Source organism: Amblyomma americanum, chromosome 8 (genome assembly GCF_052857255.1).
Source record: "Amblyomma americanum isolate KBUSLIRL-KWMA chromosome 8, ASM5285725v1, whole genome shotgun sequence".
Classification (NCBI taxonomy): Eukaryota; Metazoa; Arthropoda; class Arachnida; order Ixodida; family Ixodidae; genus Amblyomma; species Amblyomma americanum.
Window position 1 is genome coordinate 28,134,605 of NC_135504.1, and position 20,294 is coordinate 28,154,898.

Genomic DNA, 20,294 nt, shown 5'->3' on the forward strand with positions numbered 1-20,294 from the left:
GTGACAGCGTGGCGGCACAGGCTGGCGCGCCGCCATGCTGAAGGGTCGAAATGCTACCGTAATATAGCTATCGCCACAAAATCGCCCCGCATTGCCTCTCATACAAATTATGTGAAATGTTTGAAAGATTTCTCGGTGTGTGCTTGAAAATTGCTCTCTGTACAACGAGTATCCCTCTTTAGTAAAATATATATTGGTTACGTTCTTTTCTAAGCCGATTTCCCCATCACCAATAAGCAGCAGTTAACATGTGACTAAGACATTTACAAGTACGACAGACAGGGAGAGTCCCCTGCGCGTTATTTCAAAAAGAATGTTGCCAAAGTCAGCAACAGCAAATCCCTCCCTTCGGATTTGTGTGACTGACTAGGCACTGCGAGACCTTTTGAGTAACCACGTGTGTCTTCGGGTGCAGGTGTCAGGCGTGGGCGACTCGTGCCACACGTGCCGCAACCGGGTGTTCCTGCTGGAGCGACTTATCGTGGACGGCCGGTTGTACCACCGGTCGTGCTTCCGCTGCAGCCGCTGCGACGCCATCCTCAACCCAGGCGCCTACAACGAGTGCGAACATGCGCCCGGAACCTACGAGTGCACCGTCTGCCCCAAGGTATATATATATCTAAGTGGCCACTGCAGTGATAAGAAGTAACGTCTTAAGTGTGTCGTCATGTACTTCCTTTCAGACGTCTTAAATGTGTCGTCATGTACTTCCTTTCAGGACGAGGGCCCTGAGTTTGTTCTTCCTGACAAGAGGACCGCAGACGCCCCAGTCCAGAGCCCGCCTCAAGCTCCGGTGCATGCCGTGCCGACCAAGCCGGAAATACCCGAGAAGAAGCTCGAGCTGACGGAGAGTGTCCGCGCAGCTCGCAAGCTCTTCCAAAATGCCATGGTCACCAACGACGGTGGTGCTGCGCCCGCAGCAACCAACGGCGCGGTGCCAGTTACGCTTAAAAGCACGCCCATAGGGACGCCCGACACGACGCCGGACGTGACACCGAACGCAGCGCGAAAGCTTGTCGCCAGACCGTGGGCGCTGACCAGTGTTGTGTCACCGGATCAGACGCCCAGAAACGGCGTTGAGGGCTCCAGGACGAAAGACAGCTTGCATCAGGACGAGGCGGTGAAAAAAACAGGGGAGGAGAGTCCGTTGGCCAGGTGGAAATCCATCGAGAAGCCTGAGCTGCCCGCGTTTCTCAGGCGACACGACGAGCCCACTGTGACGTCAACAGTACGCGAGAACATCAAGCGGTTCTCGCAGGGCCTGGCCGACGACTCATCGCCTGGCCTCAGGCGCAGCGTTGGTGGGGGCGGGTACGTCAGCCCGCTGTCGCAGCGCGGTGTGGACAGGTTCTCGAGGCTTTCGAGCGAGACAGATGGAAAGAAGCTTGGTGTGTCGTCTCCTCTGAGGAGCGCCAGTCCGGGCGCAGAAAAGCGCACTCCGGACTCGCCTGCGGAGGAGCCCGGTGTGGCGCACCTCAAGGCTGAGTATGAGACGCCGCCAGCCCCACAGCAGAGCATGCTCAAACCTGTCCTAGACATGCCGGTCATCGTATCGGAAGTGACCGTTGGAGACACGCTGCCGAAACCCGCACCGCGAACCAGGACTTTGAAGCCAGGGGTCAGTGGTAACTTTTCAGTGGCTACTATGAGCGTGGAATCAAATTGTGAACTGCATGGCCCGGCAGAGGTCACGTCAGCATCTCCCCCACCCCTGCCATCCGAACCACCGCCGTCTTTGTATCCTGATGATGACCTCCCTCCCGGTGAAGAATCGGACAGACCAAAATTAGCTGATGACACGCCAAGTTTAGCAACAGAAAATGCTGACGTGACTCACAAAGAAAGTGTTCTCAGTGACAGTGACGCCTTGCCCTATAGCGAACGACTCAGAGGCAGCAGTAGTCCGGACCGGAAACCAGTGAACCGTGCGTCGTTTAAGAACGATAACAAAGTAGACAAGCCGGTGGAGGAAAGCCCATTGAGCAAGCCGCAAGTTGTGGCTGCAGAGTTGCCTTCCAAGGCCGAGGAGTCAGAGCCTGCAGACAAGGAGCAGTCGTCCTACCCTACAGACCTCAATCCGTTTGGTGAAAGCGACGAAGAGGAATATCCAGAGTCCCTAAATCCATTTGGTGACGACTCTGAAGGTGACGATGCAGTCGGGTCACCCGTGTCGCCTGGACGGAAGCTGAGTGGGTACGACGAGTCCTTGAACCCATTCTCCGAGGAGGATGATGAGCAGGATGTGTCCCTCTCGAGCAGTCTGTCTCCTCTGCGGAGGACGTCTGTGCCGCCTGCCACTCCGTCGCAGCTTTCCAGCAGTACAGGAACCCCGATGAGTCAGCGGTCTCTGAACGTCTCCCCCATGCTGCCACGTACCCCGATGGCTCTTCCGCTGAAGCCTTCCCCAAGGGTTAGGAAGAAGCACGCGGCTCCACCACCACCGCCAGTGCAGGCCAAGAAAAGGGTGGAGGACGGCGTCGCGTCTCGGGAGAAGAGCGAAAAGGATGAGGTGAATCGGTCGATACGCAGGTCAGACCACGAAGACGATGGAGGGACGCCATCCAAGAGCACCTTTGGCTACTGGAAGCGGAAGAAGCGGCCTGCGCCATCGGTGCCAGTTCCAGTTCGCCGAGAGGTTGGAAATGTATCTTGCTCTCTTCTCAGTTGAGCCTGGATTTGTTTGTAGGATACAACTCAAGAATGCAGTGGCAGATACCCCTCAAAGGAGGCGCTCCGGCCATTGACGCTGACAGATTGTCATAACGTCGTGGTTTATCCCATTCCACACAGGCAGCTCCTGGTTATCTGCGATTTCACGCTTGGGGATCAACCACGGCGTCATGCCAACCTGTCGCTGCTATTTGCTGGAGCGCCTTCTTCGTATGGAATTCGCCGCTGCGTTCTTGAGTTGCATCCGACTAGAGCTGAAGAAGTTTGCGGGAATACGGTGGCCGTAGCAGGCAAAGGACAGGGTTAATTGAGGAGACATGGGAGAGGCTTTTTCCCAGCAGTGAGCATAGTCAGGCTGATGATGATGATGATGAGAGCTTACTTGCGGCGGCTTTAGACGCAAATCGTACTCTGAGGTTTACTGTCTCTTTGTTCTGCGTGGATTGTCCTTTGGCGGGCTTGCGGTCTCTTCACATGTTCCCTAATTAATATTTGCTTTGGCAGGAACCATATTGTCGCAACGGTGCACCAAAAAAATGTAAGATTTGAACAAAATCATGTTTTGAAGGTCTGGGTCCTCGAAATGAATATACTCTCAAGCCCGCTTATCACGAACTTGACTTTCACACAATATATGTGTGTATTTGTTAGTTACATTGCTCAGCTCGTAGTGCATAGACTCAGCGTAACATGCGGGACGCTTGTAAAGTCGACTTGCATAGAGTGTTTGTACTAGATGCACGCATGTCGCCAAGGTCAGGGTGAAGTTAAAGGGATCGACGCTTTGTCGTCTTAATGTGCTCCAACTCTTAGGCTAATAACAGCGAGTGAACAAACAGCTATTCTACTGCAGTTTTTGTGTATCTTATACCATGATCGCATACCCACTACTGCTAAGACAGGAACCAAGGAGAAATTTCAGTTAGAAGATTTTTACCGGGCAGAGGCGAATTTCACTTGGTAATGTCTTGCGCATCATTTTAAAGCAGAGACAAACTGTCTCCGTCCCTTTAAGGTTGTTGATTGGCAGTTTGTCATTGCATCGTTGCTAGTGCTCGTCTCTGCTATAGCCAATAGGCGACTATCGGAATAAGGCCAATTGGCTACTTGGGCGGGTGTACGCGTCATTGGAGGAGGAACAAATTTTTATTTAAATGATCCTTGTGGTACCTCTGGGGGGCCCCTAGTGGTCCAGTAGCCCTCTGGCCTCCGCTGCTTGCTTAACCCGGTTGATCATCCTGTCGGGGGGCGTGTCGAAGTATGACCGGCACGAGCAGCGATCATCCAAGCAGCACTAGTCAAAACCTGAGTTGCAAACGCAACGCGGCAAGTGTGACGACGATTGGAGTGTCCCATCGGCAGACAGGAAATTGTTTGGCCGCATAGTTTCATTTTTTTTAGCTTTGTGTGGGCCCGCGTCGAAGGTGGCAGTTGGCCGCATATCAGCCTTCGGAATGCCTCTCGGATGTCGCACGTAGGCGGGAGGCGAGAGTCCACAAACATGCACACGTTAAACGCAGGGTGCAAGTGTTCGGAACGCTGCCGGCAAACGTGACATGGCACTCGTGGAGCCACAGAGGCCACGCGCCCGCGTAGGTGCTTAAAGGGACTATGCAACGAATAAAAAGTCACTTGTAAATGTTTTCAATGCTTAGAAATGATGCTAAGAAGCATTCACACCAAGTATGAGTCTTCAGAACTGAGCCGGCAATTTATTATGAACTTTTAAAAACCGTGTTTTTCAAAATTCGCAGGCCGATTGGTGTACTCTTCTACTCTCCCTATAACATCTGGAGTGCCTCAAGGAAGCATACTTGGGCCATTACTGTTCTTAATTTATATAAATGATATCTGCTACAGCACAAGTAGCGCTCATGTAGTATCATATGCTGATGACACATCTTTCTTTATCACAGGTACTTCCGAAACAGACGTCGAAAAACAAACAAACAATGCACTTATTCAACTCAGTTTATGGGCAGAAGCAAATTATCTACGAATAAATCCAGTGAAGACTAAAATTATGTTGTTCCGTCCTAAGGGAAAGAAAATATCGCGACCTATCAAAGCCGTATTCAATAGCCAGCCTATAGAGCTCGTTGAGTCCGTAAAAACACTGGGAGTTACCTCTTCAAGCAATTTAACTTGGAATACACATATTGATTACATACGTTCAAAGGTCGCCTTAGCCCTTGGTATACTTGCGCGGTTTAGGCACATTCTTCCAATAAGGGTAAAGATCATACTTTACAATGCGTTAGTACTTTCTCATTTGCAATATTGTAACATAGTGTGGGGCACAACAGGCATAACAAATCTTAACAAGATACATCTGCTTCAGAAAAAAGCAGTGAGATGTATTGCCAATGTACCACTCCCACCAGGAATATTTTTGTAAAGTATGAAATCCTTCCAATATTTGCGTTATATACTTATAGACTACTATCATGTTACAAATCTCACCTAAAACACCCCGACAACCTCATCATTTTGCTTGCACAACTCAGAGAAAACGCCAGCTGCCGTGACACAAGACACAGAGAAATTTGGTTTACCCCAACACCAAGAGCCTATTATGTGAATCAATCCTTATGTTATAACCTTCCAATTCTGCTGAACAGATTAAACGAAGAAAATTTTGACATAACCCGAAAATCAAAACACGAAATTCGGGAATACTGCCGGGAGAATTCTTTTCCTTGAGAATATCAGATGCAATCTTTCTGATTATTATGCACCATTCTTTGTATGATTATCTATGACCTTTTCATCGCATCGCATTTTATTTTGTCATTTTTGCATGATGTGCATAGATGGCCTGCTAAGTGTTGATTTATTTACTTTTGCTTTGTATGTATGTATGTTTGTTGTATGTATAGCCGTCGCTTTTCCTCCTGTACTGCCGGGTATGTAAAGGAGCCGGGACCATTGTCAAGCTGTCGCCGCAGCTTTTTAGTCCCGGCTCCTCCTTTGTAAGAAAGGAAAAAGGAATAAACTTCAAACTTCAAACCAATTTTAGAACTAAAATCGTGGAACAAAGACGTCACTGTACCATGACGTCGCCAGGCCACCACACGCTCTCATTCGCTGGAGCCACGGCAGCCACGACGTCGCGGGCACACTTCCGCTAGCCGTGAAAATCGTCTGCTCGTGCCGCCGCGCGAGCCTCTCGGGCAAGAGCGAGCCAGGGCATTGCCTTCGCGCATATGGTTTCAATTTTCCTCTGCCGCCTCCTTCTGTCGGGAGTTCCGGAGCCACTCGCACGGCTCTTCGAGCGCACGCATAGGACTCGATGCCCATCGCGGCCGTAATAGCAAGCAGTCGCACCTCGAGGTCCGGGTTTATTACTGCTAATTACCACAGATGACAATCAAAGAAACCCGACGCGCGCCGCAATCCAGGAAGGAGAAGAGACCGGAGAGATGCCACCACGCCGCCAACGCTGCTGCTGGGGGGCTAGGAGCGACAACCGGAAGTTGCAATATAAACGTCAGCGGATGACGTATTCATGGGCGGGGCCCAGTCCCAGAGCTGTTCTCTTTATTTTTTTCTGGTGCTCATCGTGTACGAGTTGAGGGGGGAGAGGAGGAGCGCAATTTTTAATCGTCTATGTCTTCGCTGTTATTGATGCTAGCTCAAAAATTCTTGCACTGGGGTGACGAGTGATCGAATGCCTATCTCTCGTCTGCTTTACGTAATCTCAATTAGTTTATTGCATAGTCCCTTTAAGTACTTGTAAGGAGATGCAAGGTAGCATTAAGTGGGCACCTGTTACTATTCTGGGAAGGAAGGGGTGAAAAGGCCTAGTATTTAAAAAAACAGACAACGTTTACGCCTCGTGACTTACGATGAGTTTCGTGATTTACGAAAAAAGCGCAAACATAAATTCTTGTTGTTCCTGTCAAGACATGATGCTCCATCAGTTTGATAAATATGCGTGACATTTCGGATTTGAACTTTTTGTTCAGGACATGTCTACCCAAAAATTTTCTTTTTATTCATCATTTCAATTCAGTCGCTGTAGTCACCTGATGTGCTCATAATTCTACATATCGCTAAAAATGAGTGACTTTGAAAACAGCCGCAAAATTGACTATTTGTTCAACTTGTATGAAAGAGAATCTGATTGGTAAAACTGAAATTTTTTCTTACTGGTCTGACAGCTGGAATTCTCGGCATCTTCTTCTTACACTTTACTCGCATAATGTGTGTCACTTCTGACATGATGATCATTTCATTTCTTTTTTCATTCTAAAGAGTGCCTTAACACACCTTTTTTTTTAACTGCCACAGTTGCTACATGCTGTTTGTCTGTTGGTGAAACAGTTTACAACACATTAGTGAGCAGTTGAGTATGGTCATATATTAGCTGCAGTTGGATGAAATTCTGGCCTGCTTGCCTCAAGTTTAACTAACTATGTTTAATTAGCATGCTCTTTCAATTTTTCTGTGAGAGAAAGGTTTGGCCAGCTGGCGTGCAGGCACTGTGGACAGTAAATGGTGAGCACGCCTGTCTTGCTGCAGATCAAGCGGATCCCGCTGAAGGAGATTCAGGTGGAGATGGAGGAGATTGCGGCCAAGCAGGAGGAACTGGAGAGGCAAGGTCGCGAAATTGAGATGCAAATTCGGGACCGTAACGGCAAGTACCCACAAGATGGACATTCTGCTGCTGCTGGTGCTGCTGGTGCTGGCTCGCAGGCTGCTGCTCCTGCAGGTGTGCGGTCACTGCTCTTTCACCACGTTCTCCTATTTTTCACTCTGATGCTGTTAACCAGTGCTGGGCAACTGGTCTCTTCGGACACATACCCACATTGAGCGAATTGCTTTTGCTTTCATTCCAACTACATGATGTCCTGCAAAGATTAGAGCGGCAAATCTTTGAGTTAGGTTTGATGCCAATGTGCAGCTGCGTAACGTTGTGCTTTTCCGACCTATTCTGCAATACCACGCTTGGGAAATTTTTTTTTCTGTTCTCTAGAGGTGGTGGTGGTCCTTGCTACTAAACTGCAGGACAATAACTGCTCTGAGCCTGACTCTTTGTTTGGGGCATGCAGAATTTGTTTTCGATGACTATGTTTGAATCATCCACCAAATTAGACCTTACTAGCTTAAGATATCTTGATGGCGGTCTCTTTCAGTTGTGTAAACAGTGACGGTAAGGGCACACTCTGGTAAGCACTGGAAAGCCCTGTTGTCACGTGCAGCCGTTTCTAGACTGCTCAGTGCTGCGCAAGGCAGGGATTGTCTCAGCTAAACAGTCGTTGAGCTCGCAAAATCGCTTTTCAGTGGTCAAAGTTTAAGGGCAGGCCAGGTGGGCCATATCTGCTGAGCACTGTAGCCTGGACTGGACCCAGCCTTTGTGACACCCTGCTTCATCCTGGACTGATCATGGACTCTTCTATGCTGCCGGATGTCAGAAGGAACAGATGTGGCTGAAAAGGGGTCTCTCGTCGAGTCCAGTGTCAGAGTGTTGTGTGGAGGCGTCATGTTTTTCTTTCCTTTGAATGCAGATGCTGAGCCCACGGTCGAAGAGGAGGAGCTGATTATGCAGCTGTTTGAGCTCGTTAACGAGAAGAACAATCTCTTCAGGCGGCAGGCAGAACTCATGTACATGTAAGCTGACCCCCCCTCCAACTGGTAATGAAACACAGAGAATGCACAGAGTTGAGTACAAGGTGTATATAGTTGTGAAATATTGAGCACCTTCCTTAGTGCCCGGGAAATCGTGGAGCATTGTCATATTTGGCAACTGCTGACGCCGCATAGCATTTACTTCCGCCTGCATTGCCTGTAAGGCTTATGTGAATAAGGTATCATTTGTGCTTTGAGGTTGTTCACATATTTGCTACGAATAGCCTGCACATGCTGTTTTGGTTGTGCTGGTCTGGTAATACTGCATACCAAAGGCAATGCACTCACACTTTTTAGTCTGTGGTGTTACCAAGTCAGCACATCCCTAACACCAGGCATTTGCACCAACTAGCCCCGTTTGAAGTGCTCTTGAAGCATGCGCATGCATTTCTAATTATTAATTCTCATTATCTGCATTTTGTTTGTTTTTTGAGCCAGGCAAACTTTCTGCGGGTTTGATAGCTTGTCCAAGAAGATCATTGTGGTCTTGTTCTTTTTGCTGTAGTAAGAACACTGAGCATTTCCCTTGATATAGCCCAGAGTTTTGGCTTTGGTGATTGCAGTACACTTGCGCACCAATTCCACTGTTTCGCACTAATAACACTGTAGAGGGACTTATTTCATTTTAGGAGGGAACGGATGAGCAGATTGTTAATCTCGCACTTGGGGGGATTACTTTGTGATTAATTAGGTGCATGCTTTTGCAGCAAGCGTTCCCAGAGGCTTGAAGAAGAACAAGTTGAGCTGGAGTACCAGATACGCTGCATTATGACTAAGCCATGTAAGTTTTGATTTCACTATGTGTATTTATTCATATTGTGTCAGCAAAGGTGAACCATATCTTTTAAAAATAGGCTTTTCGAGATATGAAAATGGCCTCTGCACCGTTGTAATACGAGTGCTGGCGGAAATCAGAAAGCAGATGAATCGTCTTCAGTTGGTTAAGTAATTTTAAATAGCCGACTTTTTAACAAGTATACATTTGGGTCCATGGTTGCGATTGGAAATTTGTAGCCGGCCATTAGCAATAGCCATATCACTTTTTATGAAAAAGTGATTACCCCGGTCGCTATGGCACTACAAATTTTACCATCGCACATGTGTTTCGAAACGCACGCGAAGTGATGGCAGTCATTACACTACTTCATTGCAGTGTTTACATAAACTCAACAAAAGTCAGGTAGAGTCCCATTTTTGAAGAAAAGTGCAAAAACATGAGGAAGAGAGTAGAGTACGGGTTGTGCCTGTCTTTCTCAAAACCTGCTCTTTGTTTTTAATAATCGGACTCGACTCTGTCATCTTTGTAAACGCTGCACGTGGCGCACATGTCACGTGACCGTCTTTCTCCTGCGTGGGCTGGAACAGCGAGCAGTGGTGAGCACCGCAGCGCGGGCGGGGCAGAGGTGGTCACGTGGCACGTGCGCCATGGACTGACACGTAGTGAAGAACATCGCTTTGTGCTGCGCACTTTTAGAAAAGAGTGTGCAGCGGCTGGAATTTGTTAAGTTGCTGCACCGAGTGAAGTCACATTTCAACGTTCTAAAAAAGTTACTGCTATTACTAATGACCATCTACAAATTTGCAATTAAGCACTCAACTGCAATAGTTAAAAAGTTATCTGTTGGAAACTAGTTAATCAGCTTACCAGATACATTATTCAAATGTTTTCAGATGTCCACCAGCACTGGCATTAAAACACGCTGCAGAAGCGATCTTGATATCTTAGAAAGCCTATTTTTAAAAATTCCAGTCCACCTTCACTGAAACGACCAGTATATGCTTTATATGTTTCTTGCTTGCAAGGCCAGTGAAAGCAGTTGCATTTCAGGCTGCAGAACACGGCTCTTCTCTTTTATTTCATGGCTTTTAGTTTTTTTGGTTTGGAACTTTTAATTGCAGAAAAATGAGGAAGGTCTCAAAAAGGCCATTTTCACGAAATATCCCCGAAAGCAAATTGGTCGGCATAATTCATTCATGGTTATGGGGACAAATTAAAATTAGGCCAACAGCTCGAAGCACCCTTTGCGTGGAAGTTTCAGTGCTTTTATTCAGCTTCAGAGGATCTTAGTAGCTACTTCGAAGTGCATGTGCTTAAGACAGGAATTCATTACTTAACTGGGAAACATAGCTGCAAAGGCGGGCAACTTCCTGATGGACAACGATGAGCCATTAAAGGCTTTCGCCTTGAAATGAGGAAAGGACCGTTTTGCTGCCCACAACTGCTTCTGCTCACCGCTGCTGCGGGCCATGTTGTATGTCTGCAGTGAATCAAAAGTGCGAGGACGATGCCAAGCGGGAGGAAGAGCTGCTCCAGCGCTTGCTCGAGGTGGTCGAGGCCCGCAATGAGATTGTGGACAGCCAGGAAATGGACCGGCGGAGGTGGGTCTCCTTTCAACTGTTCAGTGCTGTGGTTAATTCTCCTCGGGTCCACTCGGGTTCACTCGGGGCCAATAGTCAATTGTACTCGGGGCCAGAAAAGAGTTTTAGAGACAAGAATGAAAAGGTTATGGAAACATGCTAGGTTCATGCAAACTCAGAAGAAACTGATATTGAAGGCCAGTGATTCTCTACACTTGCAGCCATGCTGCTTAATGATGATGCTGATGAATTTTTAATTTTTTTTTTATGGCGCAAGGGCATCTATGGCCGAAGAGCGCGATGGTGCTGGGCATTTTCGACTACACAAGGTGGGGTCAAAGACCCATTTCCCAAGCTTTTCGCCCTAAATAAGCTGAGCACCAGACCAGGGCAAAGCTTGTACCCATTGTTTCACATGGTCTTTGTTGCCGGATGTTATCTGTGGGAAGGCTCTGTCGTGTTTTTCATCAGGGCAGAATGTGCAGTGCTTATGAAACACGTGGCAGTGATTAGTGGCCAGTGGTTACTAATAAGAAGCAAAGCTACCGTTTATACCTGACGAAGAGATAATTGCAAACATCATCCAGGTGCAGGCACAAAGCTGTGCAGCTTTCTCATCTTTGTAGCTGAAGAGAAAGTTTGTGCTGGGTGGGAGCCCTGTACCGCCGCTGCACTGCGGCAGGCACTTTACCATCATCCGGACTGACCAGGATGGTCAACTGGTGGCACTGCACCCCACCTTGAGGGATTCCCAGAAAGACTCTGCGACCTTGCCCTGTAGCTGCGCATACATGGATCTATTTGCTGTACTAAAAAGAACTAGTGTTGCAGTGCCCATCACTCTTGAGTGTGATGCTTGAATGGTCGGTTCTGGAGCATCCAAAGCAGAATCGGGCAGCAGCTCCTGTGTTGGAAGAAACGTTCTTGCGTGTTAGTTGCCTTCGGCCCACGTGGCTACACTTGCATGTGTCTCTGCAGCCCAGTGGTCACAGCCAGGTGTTGTGTGCCTGCCGCATACAAATACTGGTGGCTCAGTGCTACAACTTGATGTGAAATCCCCTCCTTCACAGGGTGATGCAGGAGGACTGGAGCATTCAGGAGCAGATGGCACAGAAACAGAGTGAGTGGCACCTTTTGCTACTGCACATTTCTCGTCAAGGCTCGTCAGCTGGTGAAGCAGCCACTTGGCGGGCTTGGCGGTCTGTGGTGCATGCTATTCGGTATTTTCTATCACAGCACATTTTGTCTCTTCCCCTTGAAAGGAAAAAAACTTGAAAAGGGAGCGGCCTGCGCTGCCACTGTTGTCAACTGTACTGTGCAGATGAACATTCCCCCACCAGCACTTGTCATCGCATCCCTTAAATAGGCTGTATTGGTGCACGAAAGAACGCATGGCCCTGTGCGCCTGCGTGCCATTAGTACTGACAGTTCTTATTTGCAGGTGTTCATTCGCCCACGCAAATGAATTTGTTTCTCTTTTAAACATTTTTATACCTCTGTCACGCAGGCAATTCAAATTTCAGTATTTGCACACCCCCACTTTGGGTTGCGTTTGTGTACATTTGTCTTTTTAAGAAATGTAGGCTGCAGATGCCCTGTCACGAGTAGCCTTGCTTCATGCACGAGCACAATGGATGGCATCCCCCTTTAAACCAGGGCCTTTCCGAGTGAATTGAAGATCCTATTTTATTTATTCTGTACTTTTTTTAAGGCCTCTAGTACTCTGGTTCTTTGCCCTTCTAGGCTTTTTTTTTTCTGTGTTCTAAGCTATATATATTACAGTAGACTCGCATTAAGATGAACTCGGTTAGGACGAACCTTCGGATAAGATAAACATTGTGAGGCCATTTGGTTGGTTTCCCATAGGACTGAAATGTAAAAAAATCTGCTTAAAAACTGTTTTGCATATCCTTTGACTAAGACGAATATGACAAACTTTTGCAGCTACCGTGAACCACGGCAACCCCACACAACAGCATGCATGGGGACACCATGCGGCACTATCAAAGAAAGAAAAATATATATAAAATATTCCGACGAAAAAAAGCGCACCTCCCACAAGATGGCTTCCACACACCTTTGCACAAAAACTTGAGGGGACACTTAAACTTCACCATAAGGGTTTGACCCGTTAATGTTAATGGCTCTCTTCAGTGGCCTGGGGTCCTTGTATGCATGTGTTTGAGGTGTAGTTTCAGTTGCTCTTTTCGTTTCAGGCGAAATCAAAGAGAAGATGGTCACACCCAAGGTCACGCCTGAGAAAAAGCACAAGAAGAAGGATAAGCAGAAAAAGTCCAAGTCCGAGAAGAAGGCGTTGGACAAGAAGGCATCAGACAAGAAGGCCGACAAACGCGACGATGTGGGCGACGAGGAGAAGCGCAAGTCACTGAAAAAGATGTTCAAAGAGAAGCTCGTGCTGTCCAAGTGATGTGGCACTGCCTTTGACCTCACCATTCATGGACAAGTGACAAGGCAGCCAGCTGGCAGCATCACTGAGCGCCGTCCCCCTACAGCAAAGTGTCATGGAAGTGCACGCATGGTCTTTCATGTGTGACTGGTGTGCCTTTTAGGAGCAAGTACGAAGGAACGGATCGAGCTGGTATCTCCTGTTAGGTAGCCAGGTGACAGCCAAGGACAAGGCTCAATGGCTGGAGAGTATTGGGTGGCAGACCTTGTGATGTATGGTGATATTCTCACAGAATCTGGCACAACCTATGGTTTGCTCCTTGACTGTGCTATGGCAAATTCACTGCCACTCGAAGGCACCGTTTTGAAACAGCAAAGGTTGTGCAATGCTAACTACATTTAGAACATTGCACGTTCATGAGGTTGATTGAAGAGTGCACTAAAAAGTGCTGGTCATTTTCATTTTCATTGTTAACTCGAATTTCAAAGTGATGCATCATGCTGGGCAAGTTTACATCCGTGCATTGATGCCATATTGAGCATGTCTAAGTTGGTGCTGAGAAACAAGTAACAAAATGGTTGGCAGCTATATGTCTTAACTGATTTTTGTGTCTGTGGTGTGTGTGAATTTACAGTGAATGCTTTATTGCAGGTGCTTTGTAACAATCACGAAAAATTGCGTGTCTAATGTTAGAAATATAAGATTGGTGATACAGTTCTTTTTTTTTGTTGTTGGTCTGCTGACTGTAAAAAGATACAGAACCCTGATAAAAACATTGGTTGCGGGTGCTGGTGCATCTGCATCGGTGGATATGCGTTGGTGGACATAAAACACTGGTTCTGAATGCGACCAAAGCTGGGGCAAGATCAGATGTGAGAACATCCTGGTTGCCTCTTCTTTGATGGCCGTACAAGGGCACTGGAGTTTGGGAGCAATCTTTTATGATGGCTTTAGGTTTATTTACATGTTACCATACTACTACAACATAAGCACACCTTCCAGCAACCATACTTTAGAAAGAACAAAAGAAGCATTGCATATAAACCCATAGTTTAAGGGTCTCATTTGGAGAAAAAAAAGAAAGGGAGGTGCTCATGTTTGCATTATTTTATGGCTACAGGATGAGTCACATGCACTGGACCTGCATTTTTCACAGATCTGTGCTCCTTTCATAGCATTGGGGTGGGCAGTTTGTCAGTGAAACATGCTGTCACTGCTAAAACTAGCTTCTTTTATCACATCGGCTGCGTGTTATGTCTAAGCAACTTCCCCACTTGTCCAAAGGTGCCCCAGGAGGAGTGATTATATTTGCACTGGTTTGATGTATGGATTTTGCAAACAGCTGCTCACCACTTGCAATGTTGTAGTTGTTGTGTAGTCAATAGAATCACCAAACATACTTGTGTGGCCAAATGGTTGCCCCTTGCCATTGACATTATCAGGGTGCAGGTTTCAGTGAGTAGGTACCAAAACAGCCAAGCTGGAAGCCTGTCGTAAGAAGAGCATTCCTAAGCTTTATTGTGGTGCTGCCTGCTTAACATTCTTGGCCTGCAGGTACTGGCAAAAGGTTGCTTGTTTTTCACATTTTACCTAAGCACACTTTATCACTGAAGACATTGTCACACCAGCGTGCATGTACCAGCGTGCATGTATGATCATACTGCACAAATGCATACACATGTCAACGGGCAATGAAGTGGCCGTCTCACTGATCAGCCCAAAGTGTGTCAACAACGGACTGGCTCAATGAATATGCTGCCCCCTTCTTCCACCCTTGAATTGTTTCAGTTTGTTTTTTCCTCAGACTGTCGAGTTGTCAAATAACTTGGCTGGTTCCTCGTGTGTACCACCGACCAATAAGTTTTGGGGGGGAAGTATCTGAACACGTTGCTTGACGTTCCTGTTTTATTCTGTTGCCTTGTATCTACCCCAGCTATGTCTCCAACAAAGAGAGGCACAAGTATTTGTAAATAAATATGTCGCATATTTAAGAGTACATAGGAGTGTTGCTCTCCAATTCCAGTGACTAAGCGTACTTAACTTGTTGGCAGTCCTCCATTTATGCTAAACCATAGTAGTTATACACCTTTGCCCAAGTAAATGGTCCTAGGATTTAAAATGCTAGAGCATTCTATGCAAATGAGACCAACTGTCTGTTGCCATCAGCTGTGTGTCTTTATTGGTTCGCATGCATTTTACTATCAACTTGTAAATTCTACATAACGAGTTACCTAGTTCTTTACGGATGCCTCTTAAATAGCCAGAATGTCAATTAGTGTCCTTGAGCGCATTGAGGAAACCTTGGCTTAAGTGTTATATACAAGTGATGCTTGTTTCTTCTTGAAGAGCTTGGGTCATAAAAGGAATAACTACAAAGTTTAGACAAGATACCTTACTGCAGTGTATCTGCATGATACAGTGGCTTTATATGCATACCAAAAGAATGCTGTCAGCTTAACATCCAAGGCATATTTTTAAGTGGGACCTTGCAGTAAGTGCTGGAAGATCAAGAAGCCTTCCGGCAAAATGTTGTGCTAACGCAACAAAGCAACAAACAAGATGTTTATTTTATTGTTTAGATGATTAGCTCCCTCCCTAAATTTTTTAAATATAAATGGAAATGTGCAACCACTTAGCCAATGGGTTGCACTTTTTCCTGGCATTTTCCAGCATTGCCTTCATGTTGACTCTTCGGGCATTTAATGTGTTTAAAAGGCTGGCCAACTTCTTTTTTTTTTTTTGACTGGAAGCGAGTAAATAAATACAGTTTGGATACGCAATTGCAAACAACAGATACCTGTTCCCATTTGCATAGAAGAAGGTTTTTTAGATGAGTCACATTAATAAGGACAGTCTGCACACCAGATATCTCTTCTGTAAAGCTACTTCTTGAAGTAGACAGGGATGCTGGGCACTTTGTGGAAGCTTTGTACAGTTTTGTGCAGCTGTTTCAGACAGTCAGCAGTATTTGTTTGCTTGCTCAATAAAATCTTCAGATTCTGCTAAAACCTATTCTTGTGCAAAGGGGCTAGAATGTCACTGGTGCACTGTACATACCATAACCAGTGCATGGGTAGTTTTGGTGCAAAATACTCATTAGATCTGTGTGAGCTGTTTTTAGCAGCCTCTATAGCAGTTGTCATTTGTCAGTGATGGGTCTGAACTTTTAGCGCTGTGTCCTCTTGGTTTTGGTGGGGACTGTTATGGAACGAAAGCTGCAGCTTCATTCAAGAATTGCTGTTTGAAGTGTAGATACAGTGCATCTGGGACAAAAAAGACAAATGAAGCAGGCAGGATGCACGCTGCATGCAATTTGTCTCAATGGGCCGCATCCTTCAAAATGAATGTTAAAACCAACAGCTCACCTTTCTATTTTTGTGAAGAATTGCTCATGACGAAATGAAAGGGTAACTTGTTGAGCAGCGTGTTACCAACTGTGACACGCTGATCAGTGTATGCTTTAGATGCTGCTTTTTTTTCTTTTTATTTCACTTGTTTCATTGCTGACTACATTGGTATACATTTGATATTGGCTTGTGCACTCGTTTCAAATAAGCACTGCAGTTACTCCCTTTTACCTCGCGGACCAAACTTTCCAGCAATGCTGCTTTGCGGCACACTTTCCGTTGTTTTCTCTGGGCCCAGCAGTGGCACTTATGCCATATAATTCCTTCTTTCTTTTCCTTGAGCGGCTAATATATGTGTAGGAGGTGTTGCACATTCTTCTCTGTGCACTTTCAACTCCTCACCCTAAATGGAAGCCTATTTTTGTTATTTAATAATAATTTCCACACTTACTGTCGAGTTCTCGACCTCTGCGATGTGTCTGCTTGGTTAGTCTTTGAGTGCAGCCACTAGTAGAAGAAACAAGGGTGAACTTTCTTGGGCACAACTCTTGCAGGACTTCACAGTGGTTTTTTTGGGGGGGTCATGTAAAAGTTATAAAAATTGATAGCACCACATTGCTCAGGTGTCACTTGGAAGCCACGTGTAGTGTAGCTGGTTGGTAGTGGCAATGTATAATTGTTGTCTCAGCTTTGCATGTGAGCACTTCTTTTCAAGAAGCACGACGGTTGCTTGGCACTGAAACCACACTCTCCTCCTGGTTCGGCTTGGATGTGAAGTGCGTATCAGTGTTGCGAGACGCAGTTTAGTGATGCTTTGCAGGTGGCGTCTCTATGGCAGCAGCTGAAAATGTGTGCTCTGAAACTGCTTGTCGAGTGGCTGATGTTGCCTCAAAGGAACCATTGGTCTCGGTTTGAATTCTACAGCAAGCATGCAGAATCTACAGGATCGCCTGTGTAATTGCTTGCACAAAAACTGCTGTGCAACGGGTTGGGAACTTTCTCAACCAGATTGGTTCTCTGTGCTAGAAGAGTGCCTTTTGATGTGGCTATTGTGAAATGCCAGTACAGATGCGAGCAGTTCTAGGCAGAAGCTGCGTCTGTGGTCGCTGTGGCAGGATTAATGGGATTGCTCTGCATTTTTACAGGCTTTATTCCTTATCTCGCATGCTGCCCAACAGTTATTGTAAGGTTTGTCGTGTTTATGTGCATTAGTACTGCTAGTAAAAACATACACGAGCTTGTCAACTTCTGCAGTGGCAGTGAAGTGTGCTGTTTAATTTTACATGAAGTTTCATGGTAAGCCAGTGCAGTTGCCTCTACTACATCAGCACTTTAAGATGTGCCAAATTAGAAAAGTGGTGCGTTGTTATACAGGGCAGTTGACCATGTGATGCAAGCAGATTTCATGTAATTGTTTGCGCAGAACTCCTGTCATGTCTGTTCTTTGCTTGAACATTGATGTCATGCCATGCCCTGGACAGAACAGCAAACCCAATAGAACAGAAATATCTTGCTTCTTGCACGAAGGCTATTGTTCTGGTCTGCAAGTTCTGTAACTTGATTAGGGTTGCAAAATGCTACAGTGCACATGCTGTCCCATCGCTGGCTGGCTGCGTGGCTAGTGTTACAAAATGGACCGGAGCTGGTGGCAGGTCAGCTTTCAAGCAGCATGGCACAAAGGGCTGTTTACTAACCAAACACAGTGTCACTGTTTTACATTTAGGCTACTGCACCCAAAATTCAAGGTTTTTGTTTTCTTCAAACTCATTGGAATTTCACAGTTGGTTTTTATATCATGCCTGATGACTGTTGCTTTGAGTCTGAAATGAACAAAGATTATTTTTGTAACATGCATACTGGTGAACCTCGGTGTGTCTCCTTTGTGTCAACAGAGTGAAAAACGCGGCCGTGACACTGAAGGAAATATGTGCGATGTTGCACTTTGTGCTTGACACCGGCTGCTCAAATATGCTGAGTGTGACATTTAGTGCAGCTGCAAATTACTGTTTTTGTGCAATTCTGTGCGATTTTCTGCCTTGTTATAAGTGGTGCTTTGCATAAATATTGCGGAATGCTGAAATGCATGCTTTGATGAGTGCACGGAAGGGCAGCCGTTTTGTTCAACCTGGTTTCAGATATTTTTAAACATGTAATGTGTTTGTGCTTGTTGTGATACAATAAAAGATATTTCATCAGTGTGTGAAAAATGTCCTTTACCACTTGCTGCAAAAAATTACAAATCAAGATAGACATCACCATTACTGTGCATATGCTTGGCAAATGTGGTAATGTTGTCCAAACTGCAAAAGCTACAATTTACAGATCCGATCTCACTTGTCTAGAACTCTCAAGTGGTGTGCAGCAGAGCAAATTAAGTTAAATTTCATCACAGCTGCCATGAGGGAAAAAAATGAACACTTGCCAAAAACAGAAGAAAAATAAAGCTAAATGCACTGTCGTTTTGGCGCAGCTACGAGTGCACTGTTCACAATCTTGTGAACCAAAAATGAATGAATTCTGTGAATGAGTATGAATTTCCCTCATTAGACGGGTTTTCATCGAACTGTGAATTAAGTATGTACAAGGCAACGTCAACAGTTGCCACCATAAAGTAGACTGTGTTTTGAGTGGATTCATAAGAGCATTCCAGCAACAAGCCGTGACAGCTAGTGCCAGTGTTATGTGCAAATGTATTCATTTCGACGTTGGCAGGCTATCATCACTTGGTCCAGAATGACATTCTTGCAATAACAAGCGGGGAGGGTTGCAATGGACTATTGTGAGAGTGAAACACAGAACACGCCCAGGGTCACAAGCCGATGATGCCGCGGGCCTTGAACTTGGACTTCATTCTCTCGAAGCTGTGCACCCGGAAGTGACTCCCGTAGATTTTGTACACCCTCCCGTCCAGCTCGAAGGCAAACAAGCTGTGCGCCTTAGGCACGGTCCGCACCACGTCACCCTCGGTGACCAGGCGAAACACGTTCTTCGTCTCCTGTACGACGATGCCCCGCGCGCCGACGTACGAGGGGCACCGGGACTCGGCGACCACCATGAAGCAGCCCGTGTACTCGGCCTTCAGGAGCCGCGAGTACTCGGTGACTTGGTCGCGGACGAGTCCCCGGAAGTAGTCCTTCCACATCATGTGGATGGGCACGAATGACGCGAAGGACATCTTGTCCTTGTGCACGTTGAAGATGCCCAAGCTGCGCTTTTCCCGGCACGTCAGCAGCTTGCCCTTTCTCCTCCGCACCGGCGAAGGCTTCTTGCGCGCCACGTCTCTCTCGAGCACCGCTGTGTAACGCGCCAGTTCGGCCAGCTCGCTGGGACGGCAGCTGGCGCGCTTCCTGATGAATTCGCGGACGTAGTTGACGGCTTGCGCCGGCAACGGCGGGTCGTAGCGCATTTCTTTGGACGTCTGGTAGACGTTTTCTGCGACGTCGCCGCCGGACTCTCTCATCTTGATCTTTGAGGTAGTCGTAAACCAACTCGCACTATCACAAATAAACCAAATAATCCTACGCGCTCCACGCCTTCCTTCCTCGGCCACTGCCCATGGCGATGTGGCTTTGGCTACGCTTGGCTTGGCGAATGCTTCCTGGCTTGGCTTGGCTAGGCTTAACTACGCTCAAGGTCAATTACAAAGTTCACAGGACGTAATAATAAGTGACGTCATTGTTACCTTTGAGGTCAATTGGATCTAAATAGTCTACAAAATATCCTATATCGACAAAACAAGTTCGCAACATTTAATTTAAAAATCAAACTTTGCTGTTTAATTTACTTAAACTTAATGATTACGAAAGAACAACATATTTTAAAAAATCAAGAATCAACGGGTGAGAGCTTGGGGCAAGTTGAGATTCCCACTATGCTCATAT

At 46.4% G+C, this 20,294-nt stretch overlaps 2 protein-coding genes across 3 annotated transcripts in view; one reads left to right on the forward strand and one right to left on the reverse strand.

The window, feature by feature from the left end:
* Positions 1 to 18,620, forward strand: part of MICAL-like (protein) — a 42,604-nt gene extending 23,984 nt beyond the window's left edge. The window contains exons 4-11 of one of the 2 annotated variants that reach the window (XM_077634278.1): positions 416 to 607; positions 719 to 2,635; positions 7,195 to 7,384; positions 8,181 to 8,283; positions 9,009 to 9,082; positions 10,566 to 10,680; positions 11,730 to 11,779; positions 12,876 to 18,620. In XM_077634278.1, coding sequence (XP_077490404.1) covers positions 416 to 607; positions 719 to 2,635; positions 7,195 to 7,384; positions 8,181 to 8,283; positions 9,009 to 9,082; positions 10,566 to 10,680; positions 11,730 to 11,779; positions 12,876 to 13,087 — 2,853 coding nt within the window. In that variant the 3' untranslated portion in view covers positions 13,088 to 18,620. The remainder of the gene's footprint in view (positions 1 to 415; positions 608 to 718; positions 2,636 to 7,194; positions 7,385 to 8,180; positions 8,284 to 9,008; positions 9,083 to 10,565; positions 10,681 to 11,729; positions 11,780 to 12,875) is intronic. The other variant, XM_077634279.1, reaches the window with a different exon arrangement.
* On the reverse strand, positions 18,176 to 19,988 carry Pop4 (ribonuclease P/MRP subunit POP4). Its single transcript, XM_077634283.1, has one exon. It carries the CDS (start codon positions 19,871 to 19,873, stop codon positions 19,223 to 19,225), a length of 651 nt encoding a protein of 216 aa, XP_077490409.1. The 5' UTR covers positions 19,874 to 19,988; the 3' UTR covers positions 18,176 to 19,222.
* Positions 19,989 to 20,294: the final 306 nt, after the last annotated feature.